Source organism: Bubalus bubalis, chromosome 2 (assembly GCF_019923935.1).
Source record: "Bubalus bubalis isolate 160015118507 breed Murrah chromosome 2, NDDB_SH_1, whole genome shotgun sequence".
In the NCBI taxonomy this organism is placed as follows: Eukaryota; Metazoa; Chordata; class Mammalia; order Artiodactyla; family Bovidae; genus Bubalus; species Bubalus bubalis.
In genome coordinates, this window is record NC_059158.1 from 114,134,478 (window position 1) to 114,151,242 (window position 16,765).

The window sequence follows — 16,765 nt, forward strand, 5'->3', positions numbered from 1 at the left end:
CAGGAAGCAACAGTTGGAACTGGACGTGGAACAACAGACTGGTTCCAAATAGGAAAGGAGTACGTCAAGGCTATATATTGTCACCCTGCTTATTTAACTTCTATGCAGAGTATATCATGAGAAATGGTGGGTTGGAAGAAGCACAAGCTGGAATCAAGATTGCCGGGAGAAATATTAATAACCTCAGATATGCAGATGACACCACCCTTATGGCAGAAAGTGAAGAGGAACTAAAAGGCTTCTTGAGGAAAGTGAAAGAAAGAGGAGAGTGAAAAAGTTGGCTTAAAACTCAACATTCAAAAAATGAAGATCATGACATCTGGTCCCATCACTTCATGGGAAATAGATGGAGAAATAGTGTCAGACTTTATTGTTTTGGACTCCAAAATCACTGCAGATGGTGACTGCAGCCATGAAATTAAAAAACACTTGCTGGTTGGAAGAAAAGCTATGACCAACCTAGACAGCATAGTAAAAAGCAGAGACACTACATTGCCAACAAAGGTTAAATTTAGTTCAGTCACTCAGCCGTGTCCGACTCTGCGACCCCATGAACCGCACCATGTCAGGCCTCCCTGTCCATCACCAACTCCCAGAGTCCACCTAAACCCACTTCCATTGAGTTGGTGATGCCATCCAACCATCTAATCCTCAGTCGTCCCCTTCTCCTCCTGCCCTCAATATTTCCCAGCTTCGGGGTCTTTTCAAATGAGTCAGTTCTTCACATCAGGTGGCCAAAGTATCAGAGTTTCACCTTCAAAATCAGTGCCACTAATGAATGCCGAGGACTGATCTCCTTTAGGATGGACTGGTTGGATCTCCTTGCAGTCCGAGGGACTCTCAAGAGTCTTCTTCAACACCACAGTTCAAAAGCATCAATTATTTGGCACTCAGCTTTCTTTATAGTTGAACTCTCACATCCATACATGACCACTGGAAAAACCATAGCCTTGACTAGACAAACCTTTGTTGACAAAGAAATGCCTCTCCTTTTTAAAATGCTGTCTAGGTTGGTCATAACTTTTCTTCCAAGGAGTAAGCGTCTGTTAATTTCATGGCTGCAGTCACCATCTGCAGTGATTTTGGAGCCCCCCAAAATAAAGTCAGCCACTGTTTCCACTGTTTCCCCATCTATTTGCCATGAAGTGATATATCTAGTCAAAACTATGGTTTTTCAAACAATCATGTATGGATGTGAGAGTTGGACTATAAAGAAAGCTGAATGCCAAAGAATTGATGCTTTTGAACTGTGATGTTTGAGAAGTGTACTGTCTTGAGAGTCCCTTGGACTGCCAGGAGATCCAACCAGTCCATCCTAAAGGAAATCAATCCTGAATATTCTTTGGAAGGACTGATGCTGAAGCTGAAACTCCAATACTTTGGCCACCTGATGTGAAGAACTGACTTATTTGAAAAGACGCTGATGCTGGGAAAGATTGAAGACAGGAGGAGAAGGGACAACAGAAGATGAGATGGTTGGATGGCATCACTGACTCAATGGACATGAGTTTGAGTAAATTCCAGGAGTTGGTGATGGACAGGGAGCCTGGAGTGCTATAGTCCACTGGGTTGCAGAGAGTCAGACACGACTGAGCAACTGAGCTGAGCATCATTAGAAATGCAGGGCTGGATGAAGCACAAGCTGGAATCAAGATTGCAGGGTGAAATATCAATAACCTTGGATATGTAGACAGTCCCATACTTATGGCAGAATATGAAGAGGAACTGAAGAGCCTCTTGATGAAAGTGAAAGAGGAGAGTGAAAAAGTTGGCTTAACACTCAACATTCAAAAAACAATGATCATGGCATCCAGTCCCATCACTTCATGGCAAATAAATGGGGAAACAACGGAAACAGTGACAAACTTCATTTTCTTAATCTCCAAAATCACTGCAGATGGTGACTACCACCATGAAATTAAAAGATGCTTGCTCCTTGAAAGAAATACCATGACAAACCTAGATAGCAGATTAAAAAATAGAGACATCATTTTGCCGACAAAGGTCCATCTAATCAAAGCTATGGTTTTTCTAGTAGTCATGTGTGGATATGAGAGTTGGACCATAAAGAAGGCTGAATGCCAAAGAATTGATGTTTTTGAACTGTGGTGTTGGAGAATCCCTTGGACTGCAAGGTGATCAAAATAGTCAATCCTAAATGAAATCAATTTTGACTATTCTTTGGAAGCACTGATTCTGAAGAGGAAGCTCCAATTCTTTGGCCACATGATGCAGAGAGCCAACTATGCATTAGAAAAGACCCTGATGCTGGGAAAGATTGAGGGCAAGAGAAAGGGATGGAGGAGCCTGTTGGATGGCATCACCAATTCAATGGACATGAGTTTTTGCGAACTCTGAGAAATAGTGAAGGACAGGGAAGCCTGGTGTGTTGCAGTCCTTGGGGTCAAAAAGAGTGGGACATGACTGAGTGACTGAAGAACAACAACAATGATGTTACTTTCCCCAAATCCCTCTTCCCTTTACCCTCACTGACTCAACCCTGGGGGGTGGAATCTAAATGCCCAGCCAAAACTCCTCTTTTCTAAGCTCCATTTCAACTAGGAGTGGTTCTGTGACACATTGTGGCCAATGAAACATTAGTAGAAGTTTCTGGATAGTGATTCTGGGAAAACTTGTTAAAATAGGGTCAACTCAGTTGGAATGTACCCTTTTGTCCTTTTCTTTTCTTCCTGCATCAAACAAGGATGCCAAACTTGGAACTGTAGCAGCTATCTTATGGCCTACTAGGAAGAAAGAATGAGAAGATTGTAGAGGTGTGGCTTTGACATCTTGGCTGCTGCTCTAGCAGGCGCTACTAACTCCAAGCTTCTGATAAGTAGCAGGAGAGGCAAAGTAATGGGGAAAATAGTCCTATCTATTTTGGTCATTACTTTGTGGCATTTTATTTGTGTGACTGTTGTCAATTCCCTCTCATTACAGAAGTAAATACAGGATATGGATACAGTTTAAATATTAAGTAGACGGAAGTCTATTTCTTTTTACCATAAAATCCCAAGGCATCAATTTTATTTCTGCAAAATGATACCATCTATCAAATTAATATTGTTAAATTGAATTGTTTTTATTTTGTGGTTTATTCCTCATTTCGTAAATGTGTTCTCATTTTTAAAATATCTTCTAAAATCTGTAAGTATAAGGAGTTTGTTCCTAGTTTTGGGTTTGTACTTATTTGACATAATTTTTTTTAATTAATAATAAGGTTTTGGGAGAATATTTTCCTTTGAAATAAGTTTGATGAGTTGATGATAATAAATATGAGGCCCTACTTGAGGCATTCATTCTGAACCCAGTCAATATTTTAATGCTTCGTCATATGCTTTTGAATGTAACTTTCATTGCACACTTAGATAGAAGTGACTACTCCTGTCTTTGGCCTTAGTCTTGACCTTGAAAGGACTTCAAGTACACTTATTGCTAATATATTTGCATCTTGCTCAGATAAAAGGCCTAGCACTATGCCTGGTGCTCAAAGGTATATCTGGTGAATGACCAAATCAATATTAATGAATATCATGTGCTTGGTGGTTATTGAAATTTAGAATAATTTTTAATATGTGCTTCCACTAATTTAATATGTGCTTCCCTGGTGGCTCAGAGGTTAAAGCATCTGCCTGTAATGCGGGAGACCTGGGTTTGATCCCTGGGTTGGGAAGATCCCCTGGAGAAGGAAATGGCAATCCATTCCAGTATTCTTGCCTGGAGAATCCCATGGATGGAGGAGCCTGGTGGGTTACAGTCCATGGGGTCACAAAGAGTCGGACATGACTGAGCAACTTCACTCACTCACTCACTCCACTAATTCAGCCTCACAGCTCCACAAGCTTGAGACAGTAATAAAAGTGCTCAGCCTTTATTAATATATCATTCAATAAATCCAAAATATAGGCTAAAAGGAATTTGTAAGCAAAATATTATTTTATTTCCATGTTTTGAGAGAATTCTGTTTGTAATAAAACTATTTAACTTATTTCTTCATCTACCTAGTGATATTTAAGCATCTTTACTGTCTGAGCCACAAGGGGGCTTCCCCATCAATGGTGTACATGTCTTTATTAAGTAATTTTATTATTGTAAATCATTTTTACTACTTATAAATGGGGCTTCTCTGGTGGCTCAGCTGGTAAAGAATCTGCCTGCAATGAGGGAGACCTGGGTTGGGAAGGTCCCCTGGTAAGGGAATGGCCATCTACTCCAGTTAAGTATCCTTGCCTGGAGAATCTCATGGACAGAGGAGCCTGACGGGCTACAGTCCATGGAGTCACCAACAGTTGGATACAGCTGAGTGACTAAGCACACAAAGTCACTTTAGACTAGATCAGGCAGACCTGAATTACTTCTTATTTGCTTTTTATATGAACTATATTTTTGTTTTTAACTCCAAAATATTCTAATGAATGTTATTGTCTAATCCCTTAAATTTTTCCCACTAATTATTACAGGAATATTCACCTTTTTTTGACCTGCAGTTGTATAAATAGTTATAAATAATTGTGTGAAAACTAACATGTGATATAATGGCCCAGGGGAAATTATTATACACCCTGAAAACAATAATAATTCTCTCAAAATAGCTTAGATACACCATTTTTTTAAACCCTAGGAGGATGCAGACACTATTTCCTGTTTTGCTCTTTATTCTTAAAAGTTACAGGGTAATTTTGTGCTAATGAAATCAGACTAATGAAGCATAATATTTTCAAGATATTATCACACATTAGGGGTTAGTTTAATTTTTAAAAAACTCATGAACAGGAAAAGCAATTCTTTTTGAAACTTCATTGGGTTGTTGGTATACAACAGATTTGTTTATAGTCCCCCACATCTCTTATGTACCTTGAAATTATTACCAGACTTTTATGTCCTTCCTGTGTGTGATTGGTGTTTCATAATGGGTAAAAAAAACTAACACAAAAGAAATCACTAAATGTTATCTTAGTCTGTTTTTCAAAGTCATAACATGTACAGCAGATATGGGTTGCTTCATGTAAAATCTTTCTCCTCTCCTTCCCTGTCAACAGAGTCTAGAATTCTTTGGATGTACCTTCCATGTGTCTCTGAACATGGTGGGTAAGGATATGTTCTCTGGAGCTACTTAGGATGAACCAGCAGAAGGATGACTCATATGAGTAGACTACACCTGGAAATCATCCCACCCTGGATTTCTCATTATATATTATGTGATATATTAATTCTCTTTAGTGGTTAAGCCATTTTGAGTTGTTTCTTTCCTTTCATCCTCATGAAAACAGTGTTTATAAAACCAGTTTTTAAAGTCGTCACATTTCCTTCCATTTTTAATGGCTAAATTGGAAGCCACTGCCCTCTGTTGTCTAGTCACTAAGTTGTGTCCTACACTTTTGAGACCCCATAGACTTAGCAACCCAGGGACAGCGGAGCCTGGTGGGCTGCCGTCTATGGGGTCGCACAGAGTCAGACACAACTGAAGTGATTTAGCAGCAGCAGCAGACTTAGCCCACCAGGCTCCACTGTCTGTGGAATTTTTAAGGCAAGAATACTAGTGTGGTTTGCCACTTCCTTCTCCAGGGGATCTTCCTGACCAAGGAATGGGACCCGCGTCTCCTGCATTGGCAGGCTAATTTTTTGCCACTGAGCCACCAGGGAAGCCCATTGTCCTTTGTATCTTCCCTTTGTTCACTGCCAGTACTTACTTTTTGACAGTGAACATAGTTATTTGGAGTTTATTGAACAGAACTTATTATCACCATCATAACAGCACTAAAGTTTTTATGGTATCTTTTTATTTACAATGTATTATCTCATTTTATCCCAGCATAGCTTACTTGACTTGTTGTTCAGTCACTAAGTCATGTTGGACTCTTTGCAACCCCATGGACTGCAGCACGCATGACTTCCCTGTCTGTCACTATCTCCCAGAGTTTTCTCAAACTCATGTCCGTTGGGTCTGTGATGCCATCCAATCATCTCATCCTCTCTCACCCGCTGCAGGGTCTTTTCCAGTGAGTCAGCTCTTCACATCAGGTGGCCAAAGTATTAGAGCTTCAACTTCAGAATCAGTCCTTCCAGTGAATTTTCAGAGTTGATTTCCTTTAGGATTAACTGGTTTGATACCAACTTGGCTTAGTCATTTCATAAAACAGATGAGACTTAAGAAACTGGCGATAGAGGTCTAAGATATGTTTAACTATATGCTTGAAAATAAGAGCATTGCTTTAAGCTTTTACAGATATGAGGCAGACCAATTTGATTCACAAACAAAATAAATACTTCTGTTTTGTAGCTTTTCTTTTTAACAGAAATTTCTAACCCAAGGGTAAGAGTCACAGACTCAAATCCATTGTTTAAATAATCCCTCTAGAGGTTTGATTGTTTTTGTTTTAATCAAGTGCTTAATTAGCTTCAGTTTCAAATATAAACATGTATCCTATGCCATAATAACTTCAGGATATTCAGGGAAAAGTTCCAAAAAGCGGTTTTAAATATGCATCTATCTGGAGTATATTGTAAAAGCCTTAGGTGCAGATTTAGGACTTGTGTATGTGTGGTACTTAAAACTATGAGGATGAACGATAGCTTTAGGAATTTAAGAGGAGCACAAGAAGAATGTGACTGAAGATTGAACACAGAAGAGGTGGAGTAGCAGAGGAGGCACCAGGAAATGGGGCAGAGATGAAAGCTAGTAGGAGAATCAGGAGTGGCTGGGAGGCCCAGGAGATCTTTTCCAGAAAATGTTGTTCTACCGCAGACAGTATGAAAAATCAAGCTAGTTGAGAGCTGAAGCAGAGGGTTTCCTGACCACATATATTTACCATTTGTCAAAGCAAGAAATTTTTTTCTTCTAATTTTCAACCTCAATTTTTTTCCTCCCCCCCTCCTTTCTCTTTTATGTTGCATGTTAGTATCATGTTACAGTATTATATTGTGGACTTTAGGGATTTTACATAAGATTAAGAAAGGTGTAAATCTTAAGTTATTAGTTGTGACACACATACATATCTATACACACACACACACACACACACACACACGTACATACTGTATTCACATGCACACATATATTAACTTGTATTCACAGAGCCTGTTTCCAGAAAACTACACAAGAAATTGGTTACAGCCAATGTCTGGAACACCCTTGAGGAATAGCGATTGGAGAAAGATTTTCTATTTTTGTACCTCTTAAATCATGTGGATATAATGTATCCCCAATTCCAAAAGTAAATAATATTAAAAGTAAACAAATAAAACACAGGCCATTTTATCATGTTGAACTTTTTTTTTTTTTTTTTTTTTTAAATTATTTTAATTTACAAATAGAAAACATCTTGGAAGAAAAAAATGAAAGAAAAACATAAAACACACAGACAAATTTCTGCTCCATCAGCTTCTCAAATCCTCACTTGTTCACCAATCCCCAAGATGAAAACTACTTTTCTAAAAAGGTATTCAGCCACCAACAATGATGTTATTAATAGGAATATGGATCAATTTCACAAAAAAGCCAATGAATCCCATTATAGCGAATCCTATTGCTGTTGCCATGGCAATCTTCTGGAATTCTTTTCTATCAGGTTTGGTGCATCTTTTAACCAGCCGAATGGAGTCTTTCACAAACTGCCGACTTGGCTCAACGAACTGCATTACCTGATCCATGATGTCTGCTCCGCGTCTGCTCAACAGCCAGAGACACGTAGCACTATCATCATGTTGAACTTTGATAGTTATGGGGAAAGGGATTTTAAGATACGGCTCTAGCTAGAAAAATTGTTGTGACTTGCTTCTCTGAACTCCTGGCCCTGTGGCTTAGTCTATAGGGAATAGTGGGTGGGTTTATTAAAGTAACATTAAGTTGTTGTTCCGTTGCTAAGTCATGTCCAACTCTTTGCCACCCCATGGACTGTAGTGCACCAGGCTTCCCTGTCTTTCACTATCTCCTAGAGTTTGCTCAAACTCATGTCCATTGAGTCAGTGATACCATCCAACCATCTCATCCTCTGTTGCCCCTTCTTCTCCTGCCTTCAATCTTTCCCAACATCAGAGTCTTTTCTAATGAGTTGGCTCTTCCCATTAGGTGACCAGAGTACTGGAGCTTGAGCATCAGTCCTTCCAATGAATATTCAGGGTTAACTTCCTTTAGGATTGACTGGTTTGAACTCCTTGCTATCCAAGGGACTCTCAAGAGTCTTCTCTAGCACCACAATTCGAAAGCATCAATTCTTTGGTCTCAGCCATCTTTATGGTACAACTCTCACATCTGTACATGACTACTGGAAAAACCATAGCTTTGACTGTACAGACCTTTGTTGACTAACATTAAGTTAGCATTGGTCAAATATACCATACTAAAGGGTGATATGGTAGTATATTAACCATATTAAATTGTTGATTCCTGCTACTGGACGGTTTCATATGAATATCCAAAAAGTCAGTATTCTTCCTGGGATAATAGCCCACATCTGAGGTCACAGCATGCATGGTAATTGATTAAGCAGATTCTGTTTTCATGTACTGAGTCCTGAATTCTGTACTTCTGATTCAAAACAGAATTTGTTGTTCAGTCACTGAGTTGTGTCTGACTCTTTGCAGCCCTATGAACTGCAGCTCACCAGGCTTCCCTGTCCTTCTATGTCTCCTTGAGTTGGCTTAAACTCATGTCCATTGAGTCAGTGATACCATCCAACCATATCATCCTCTGTCGTCCCATTCTCCTCCTGCCTTCAATCTTTCCCAGCATCAGTCAGGTGGCCAAAGTATTGGAACTTCAGCTTCAGCATCAGTCCTTCCAAGGAATATTCAGGATTGATTTCCCTCAGGATTGCCTGGTTTGATCTCCTTGCTGTCCAAGTGACTCTCAAGAGTCTTCTCTAGCACTACAGTTCTAAAGCCTCAGTTCTTCGGTGCTCAGCCTTCTTTATGGTTGAACTCATATCCATCCATGACTACTGGAAAAACTGTAGCTTTGACTCTATGGACCTTTGTCAGCAAGGTAATGTCTCTGCTTTTCAATACACTATCTAGGTTTTTCATACAGAATTAGAGCATTAAATTCTGAATGTCATCAAAATATTCTCATGGAGAGTTTTTCTATTTTCTTTTTGACATGATTTATTCAAAAGAGATATGGGTGTTAATTATTGAAAAGGTGTTTTGTTTTTTTTAATATAAGGAAATTGGAGAAAAGCTTCCAGTTAAACACACATTATTTTGTTCTATGAGTCTTAGAAGAGAAATTTAGCTGGTTTGTAGAGTGACTGTTAGGAAAGTATAATGCTGTTCCGTTTTCTCTTTTCTACCTGTATTTGAATTGGGGTTTAAAATAACTAACACTGAACATGTGCATCCATAGATATGGCTGCTGCAAATACCAGAATATATATGTCTTGATACTGTAAGTGGTGATTAATGTAAGGAGCCTCAAGGTTTTGGAAACAACTCAGTGAAATGGAAAGTTGCTTTTTTGATGTCTGCAGCCATGCTGGATAAGCTATGATTCAAGCAATTAACAATGAATTTGGAACAAAGAAATGTTATTTTTTTTTTTATGAAAATGGAAAACTGAACTGCTTGTTAAATTCAGATAAAATTGTATAGCTATTGGCATACCAAACCAGGTTTGACAAATAAAATGCATATTCTTTAATGAAGGTTTTCATTTTAGCTGTAGGTTAAAGTCCCTATAATATGGATTATATTTGCTATTTCCCAGTGGGAGAAAAAAACTGTTTATATTTCCATAGATATAATGTAATTCTGTGTAATAATGTGATAATGGGCAGTCCTTCATTTACAAATGAAGTTTAGGCTTTAGTTTCATTCAGATATGATATAAAATTTCTATGAAGTGAGAAATTGGATTAGCTATATTTTCACTTTTTATATTATGGTCTCCATCAGTCATTTTTATTGTTTTCCTTCTCAATGTTGACTCCATGCCCATTGTTCGGGTTTCCAACATGTTATATGGCTACTTCCCTATTTTTAGTTTTTCTCTTGTTTTTTGCTACCAAAATTCCTTTCTGATTACTCTGTATCTGTTGCCTCCCCTTTTTTTTTTTTTTTAAACTATCCACAATCCTCTTAACAAATGAGAACTGCAAGTGAGCTTACATATGAGCTTAGTATGGTGTCCTTTTAGTCATCCTTTGCAGCATTTGACACTGTTAACCCATTTACCCTGTTTTGAAATGTGTATCCCCTGGACTTCTTAGTCCCTGAACCTTGTTCTCTACCTCCATAAATATTTTTAGTTCCTTCCCTTTGCTTTCAGAATAAGAGTGGTTCCCAAGGTTGTAGGCATGAAAAAAATTCCTTCCTTTTTTTTTTTTTTACAGTTTTTGCAGGAGAACCCCATTCTTTTCTACTTCTTCTGTTACCATCTTCTACTTCTTCTGTTACCATCTTCATGCATAGCTACTTGACCATTTTTATTTGTTGTCTTAACTTGATTGCCAAGTGTCTGATCCACAGATGTTACACTCATAGAGTCAGTGATTGGGTTATGTATAGTATTTTGTCTTTTTAAAATATCTTCTCTGTTCCCCACTTTTCTTTTGAGCAGTAGTACTACCATATTTATGTGTTCCCCGTACAGAATAATTCCTTTAGACAGTAATCTCTACTCAGTCTCTGCCCTTCTTCTCTTTCCATTGTCTCCTGAACCCTTTCAGGTGAGGCTTTTGTTCCCTACTGTTCTATCAAAGTTGCTCTTGTCAGGGCTGTGAATGATCTCTTCCCAAATCAAATGATCAATTCTTAGACCGCATTTCACTAGACTTGTCAGCAGCATTTGTCATAGTTGTTCATTAGCGCCTTCCCAAAACAGTTTCTTAACTTGGCCTCAAGGTCACTACATTCTTCTTGTATCTTTTTATATTACTGGATCCTCCTCAGTTTCCTTTGCTGGATCTTTCTCCCTTTTGTGACCTCTTATTGTTGGAGCGCTCCAGGGCTCTCTGTCAATAGCTCTCTTCTTCTTAGGTGATCCCATTTAGTCTCCTGACTTTAAATATCACCAGTTTGGTTTTCTGGAGTTCCCTGGTGGCTCAGTGGTAAAGAATCTGCCTACCACTACAGGAGATGTGGATTTGATCCCTAGGTTAGGAAGATCCACTGAAGAAGGAAATGGCAATTTACTTCAGTATTCTTGCTTGGAAAATCCCATAGACAGAGGAGCCTGGTGGGCTACTTAGTCCGTGGGATTGCAGAAGAGTTGTAGACAACTTAGTGACTAAACAACAAGAACAAATTTAGTATTCTGCTTTAGAATAATTTTAGTACTCCCTCTCTGTTGTTACCACCCTTCAGTTTTGCACTTTCAGATTGCAGAATGAGGTCCTTCCACTTGCAGAGTCTTCATTTAGAATATACATCATCCACTCAGTTCACGTATATATAGTTTCATTGCCAATCACATTTCCTTTTCGTCTTCTATCTTGAATCTGTATTCAGTTCAGTTCAGTTCAGTCCCTCAGTCGTGTCCGACTCTTTGCGACCCCATGAATCGCAGCACTCCAGGCCTCCCTGTCCATCACCGACTCCCGGAGTTCACTCAGACTCACGTCCATTGAGTCAGTGATGCCATCCAGCCATCTCATCCTCTGTCGTCCCCTTCTCCTCCTGCCCCCTATCCCTCCCAGCAACAGAGTCTTTTCCAATGAGTCAACTCTTTGCATGAGGTGGCCAAAGTACTGGAGTTTCAGCTTTAGCATCATTCCTTCCAAAGAACACCCAGGGCTGATCTCCTTCAGAATGGACTGGTTGGATCTCCTTGCAGTCCAAGGGACTCTCAAGAGTCTTCTCCAACACCACAGTTCAAAAGCATCAATTCTTGGGCGCTCAGCCTTCTTCACAGTCCAACTCTCGCATCCATACATGACCACAGGAAAAACCAGAGCCTTGACTAGATGAACCTTTGTTGGCAAAGTAATGTCTGTGCTTTTGAATATGCTATCTAGGTTGGTCATAACTTTCCTTCCAAGGAGTAAGCATCTTTTAATTTCATGGCTGCAGTCACCACCTGCAGTGATTTTGGAACCCAGTTGTTTGGTTATTTTTCTCAAATATTTTTCTTCAAATGGTTTGCCTAAGTGATATAATCTTGGCGATCTTGATTAGCTGCATGTCTCTTTGCCATCCCACCCACTCCAGTGTTCTTGCCTGGAGAATCCCAAGGACAGAGGAGCCTGGTAGGCTGCTGTCTCTGGGGTCGCACAGAGTCAGACACGACTGAAGTGACTTAGCAACTGGATATAAGATTCATGAGTTCTGCTTTCCTTTCAAGTAGTCTAGATTAGTTTCCATTGTTTTTTAGTTTTCTGATGTTGATGATAAAAGTGCAATGCAGTTGGTTTTTTTCCCTTTATTGATAATTTTTCTTTCAGTCTGAATACTTACAAGGTTTTCTTTTTATTCATAAGATTAATGAATTTTATGAGGATGTGAGTAGATATTTGTCTTTTCTTTTCAGCTCACCCCGAAATGTGGTTCTCCATTTCGGTTATCCATCAGAGGTGTTTTCTTTAGCCCAAAGAAATTTTCTTTTATTTACTTAATTTTTGCTTCTCCTTCATATATTGTGTCCTTTCTCCTTTTGAACAATTTTTCACATTAGTTTTCAGGTTCTGTTCTTCAAGTGTTTTTTCTTTGCACTTCATCTCGTAGTCTACTGATTTAGCTGTCAGTAATAATCATCTTTTTAAAAAATTTATATACTCATTTTAGTTTGGAAATCATGGAAGGGAGTGTGTGTGTTTGTTGCATTAGAATTTATTTAGGTGCTATAACAATTTTTGTGCAGGTGTTTAGTCTTTCTAGCAGTGCTATTTCACTAGATATATATTCTGATTATTTACTTGTATTCTGCTCTTTCAGATGATGGGGCCTCTCACATGATCAGTTATTTTTCTATGATTGTTATTGTTGTTGTTCAGTTGCCAAGTTGTGTCTGACTCTTTGAGACCCCATGGACTGCAGCCCACCAGGCTTCCCTGTCCCTCATCATCTCCCGGAGTTTGCCCAAGTTCATGTCCATTGAATCGGTGATGCCATCCAACTGTCTCTCATCCTCTGTCATGCTCTTCTCCTTCTGTCTTCAGTCTTCACCAGGGTCTTTCCCAGTGAGTCAGCTGTCCACATCAGGTGGCCAAAGTTTTGGAGCTTCAGCTTCAATGATGACTGTTTCTATGACAGCTCATTGGAAATCAAGTCTGGTTGCTGAACTATTGTAAATAGCAGGACTGCCAGAGGTTGGGACAGATATAGTGCCTAAATTTGAAGGACAGTCAGCCCCACTAGAAGTACCTGAAGGAAGCTCAGTGCCCTTTGATGTACTTGAACTATCCTGGTTTCCAAAGTTCGGAAGACCCACCTGTCTCATGTTAGGAGAATCCAGCATAACCAGAGGGCTGGAAGACAATCTTACAACTGGGGTCTTCAGATACTTAAAAGCCAAGCCAAGGCAGTGATCCACAGCCATCAGTCGTGTCAGTTGTTGCCCAGGGCTCTGATGCTATTTTTCAGTCGGTTAACCACCCATGGGGTGACTCAGCTGCCTAACAGTTTGCTCTGATGTTACTTCACTAGAGTCATAAACCTCATCTAGCAGCCTGCAGGTCACAGTAGCTGCTTAACTTTAGAAAGTTAAGGAACTTGGAGTTGGGCATAGAAAACAAGCCACAGTCAAGGTGTTATATTACAGACTATCCTTGATCCTTTCTCATTCCAATGCCTTTACATTCTAATGACTCTCAGATTTATTATATCAGTCCCTGCTATTCCCCTGACTCACATATCCCGTGCCCCACCCAACAGTACAACTGGAGTATCTAATGGATACCAGAAAGGCTATAGATCCAAACCTTTTTTTTTTAATCTTGCTGCAACTTGCAGGATCTTAGCTCCCCAACCAGGGATTGAACTCTGCCCCTGAAGTGGAAGCATGGAGTCCTAACCACTGGACCACCAGGGAAGTCCCCCAAACAGAACTTTTGATTGTGATCTCCAAACCTGCTGTTCTCCCCACCCTTCCCTTCTCAGTGAATGCATTACCACCATTTTTTCACAGTTAATTGCTTAAGCCAGTATCTTAAGATTCATTTTTGACTTCTTTCCCCTGCTTCATATCCATGATATCTCTATCCCAGTTGTTCAGCATATCCTATTGACTGTGCTTTCAAAATGTGTCTAAACTGAGCACTTTTCACCGACTCTGTCTCTATCATGCATCCATATATTGTTGTTCCTCTCCTGTTCTACTTCAGGTGCCTCCTATCTGCTCTCTCTGTTTCTGCTCTTGTCCTCTATAGTTTATTCTCTAGAAGCCAGAGTAATGTTTTTAAAAAGCAAAACTAATACAATTATGTAAAGTTTAAAAATAAAATAAAATAAAAAAAAAAAAAGTTAAATGTTGCTTACTTCCAAAGGATTCTAAGGAAATCTAGACTTCATGCCATTGCTTATGGCTGTCCATGGTCAGGACCTAAGGTGCTTCCAACCTTATTTTCTACCATTTGCCATGACTCAGTGCATTTTAATCACATTAGACTCCCTCCGTTTGCTTAACTACATCATAACCATCTTATCTCAGAGCTCTTGCATTTGCTCATTGCTTTGTTTAGAGTTCTCTTCCTCCAGATTTTCTCATGATTCCCTTCCTCATTAAATTTGTGACAACTTATTCAGATCTGTTTGAATTGCTTTATCGTAAAGATTATTCCTGACCACTATATAAAGTAGATACTCCCTTACTTCCCTATTCCACTTACCTTGTTTCAGTTTTTTTAATGGCACATATCACCACTAAGATCATTTATTTGTTCATTGTCAGAAGTTCTTCCAGTCACCCTTTATGAGGAAAAACCTTTAAATGCTCTATCCCTAGGACTTGGGCTTCCCAGGTGGCTCAGTGGTAAAGAATCTGCCTGCCAATGCAAGAGCCGCAGGTTTGATCTGGGTCTTGAAGATCCCCTGGAGGAGAAAATAGCAACCCACTCCAGTATTGTTGCTAGGGAAATCCCATGAAAGAGAAGGCCAGCGGGCTACAGTCCATGGGGTCGCAAAGAGTCTAACACAATTGAGCACACAAACTTATGGCAGTGCTAGTTACATAATGTTGTTCAGTCACTAAGTTGGGTATGACTCTGCAACCCCATGAACTGCAGCAGCCAGGCTTCCCTGTCCTCCCCTGTGTCCCAGAGTTTGCTCAAACTCATGTCCATTGAGTCGGTGATACCATCCAACCATCTCATCCTCTGTCACTCCCTTCTCTTCCCTATTGAGTTACTTAACAGGCACTCAATAAATAATATATACTTCAAATGACATCTTTACCAAATTTGAATTGGATGTTAAAATGAAAAAGTAGGTATACATGTAAATCTTCCTGGAAATAAGTCATATTTTTCAACGTATTGCTTTTTAGTTTTCTACTTTTCCAGCCTGTTTGCAAAAATGTAATAAACTTGTTACTCTTGCATATGTTTTAAATTTCAGTTAGACTATTTGTATTTTATTTTCCCATAAAAACTTAATATGTAACCTACCATCTTTTTTTCATTTTAAGAACAAAATTCCATTTTACCTGTAGGTTATTTCTTAATAATATATTTATTACCAAATTCTTAATTTGTGTTTTATGTTAAAAGAAAGCATGTAATATAGTATAATGTCAAGGCTGTTGGGATTAAAGGAAGGAGAAAAATGCAAATAGGGACTTTTTCCTTTCTGATTTTTATAATAATCCAGTTTTTCTTTTTTTTTTCCCAAATTTCCTGGATATCACCTTGGTTAAGAGATTGGTTTTTCCCCTTATGATGTACTCACTGTCTCTGAAGGACCCCTTGTGATCTGGACCATATCTGCTATCCTTTGTTTTGTTCTTTGCTTTTTTCCTCTAATTATGACCTTAGTTTATGCCCCTGTCCTCAATTTCCAGTGGATAGAATTTACTTCTGTAGGTTAATAAGGAAGAATAAGGAGGAGAAAATTTAGTGAAATAATAGTAGAATACAAAATTCAGCTTGAAAGTGGCCTAGCATGTATAATATAACATATATTAGTATAATTTTTTGTATAACATGTTAATGCACTTTAATACAGCATCCTTCTAAACTCTAGGGGAGACCAGTAAACCTTACTTACTGGTAAGGAGGGAAGTCATTGGTACAATCACTTGCTGTTTTGCTCACGTTTTCGAAGGGTCATTGTAGCTATCGCCATGGGTGGGCATTGGGAAACAGCATATCTGAAACTAACAGTTCCACATAACCATATGCCGTTGGCAGCTGGAGAGTCTTGTAAGTCAGGAAAGGCCCTTATTCTTACGCACACTTATAAACACCTCTCTCTGGCTTAGTGCTATAATGTGTGAATTGTTTTGTGGCAAGCTACTTAACAACGCTTAATCAAAACTTTTTAAATGGTTGACTTTGGTAATTAAGACATTAATTTGGTTTATTTTTATTTTTTTCCAGGTGTATGGTGGCTGATGAAGTAAGTGTTTTCATGATTTTTATGTGGTTTATAAAATTCCCCAGCCAGTTTTTATTGTCTGCTGTTTACCCTGTACTCTCTCTCATGTGACTGTGCATCTGCATATGGAGAGGAGAGGGGGAGGGCGAGGAGGAGGGTGGCAGGGCAGCAGCAGAGAGAATAAGAATGGGAAAGAGAATGTGCGTGTATGTTTGTGTGTGCATGCATGCAGGGCATGCATTTGGAACATGTTAGTATTAACATTAGTGATCCAAAAATTCTGTATTTGTGGCCTCAGAAG

The 16,765-nt window shown here is 39.1% G+C and overlaps 2 protein-coding genes across 2 annotated transcripts in view; one reads left to right on the forward strand and one right to left on the reverse strand.

Moving 5' to 3' along the window:
• Positions 1-16,765, forward strand: part of ZRANB3 (zinc finger RANBP2-type containing 3) — a gene marked incomplete in the record, with an annotated part of 262,721 nt that overhangs the window by 69,309 nt on the left and 176,647 nt on the right. Inside the window, 1 exon segment of the mRNA XM_045164245.1 lies at positions 16,467-16,485. Within this exon segment, the coding sequence (XP_045020180.1) occupies positions 16,467-16,485 (19 nt within the window).
• LOC102409896 (protein transport protein Sec61 subunit gamma) lies at positions 7,428-7,711 on the reverse strand. The gene has a single exon (XM_006048206.4). The coding sequence runs from the start codon at positions 7,648-7,650 to the stop codon at positions 7,444-7,446; it is 207 nt and encodes a 68-aa protein (XP_006048268.1). The 5' UTR covers positions 7,651-7,711; the 3' UTR covers positions 7,428-7,443.

Coding starts and splice junctions, on each gene's coding strand:
- LOC102409896 (XM_006048206.4), bottom strand. CDS start 7,650: ATGGATCAGGTAATGCAGTTCGTTGAGCCAAGTCGGCAGTTTGTGAAA.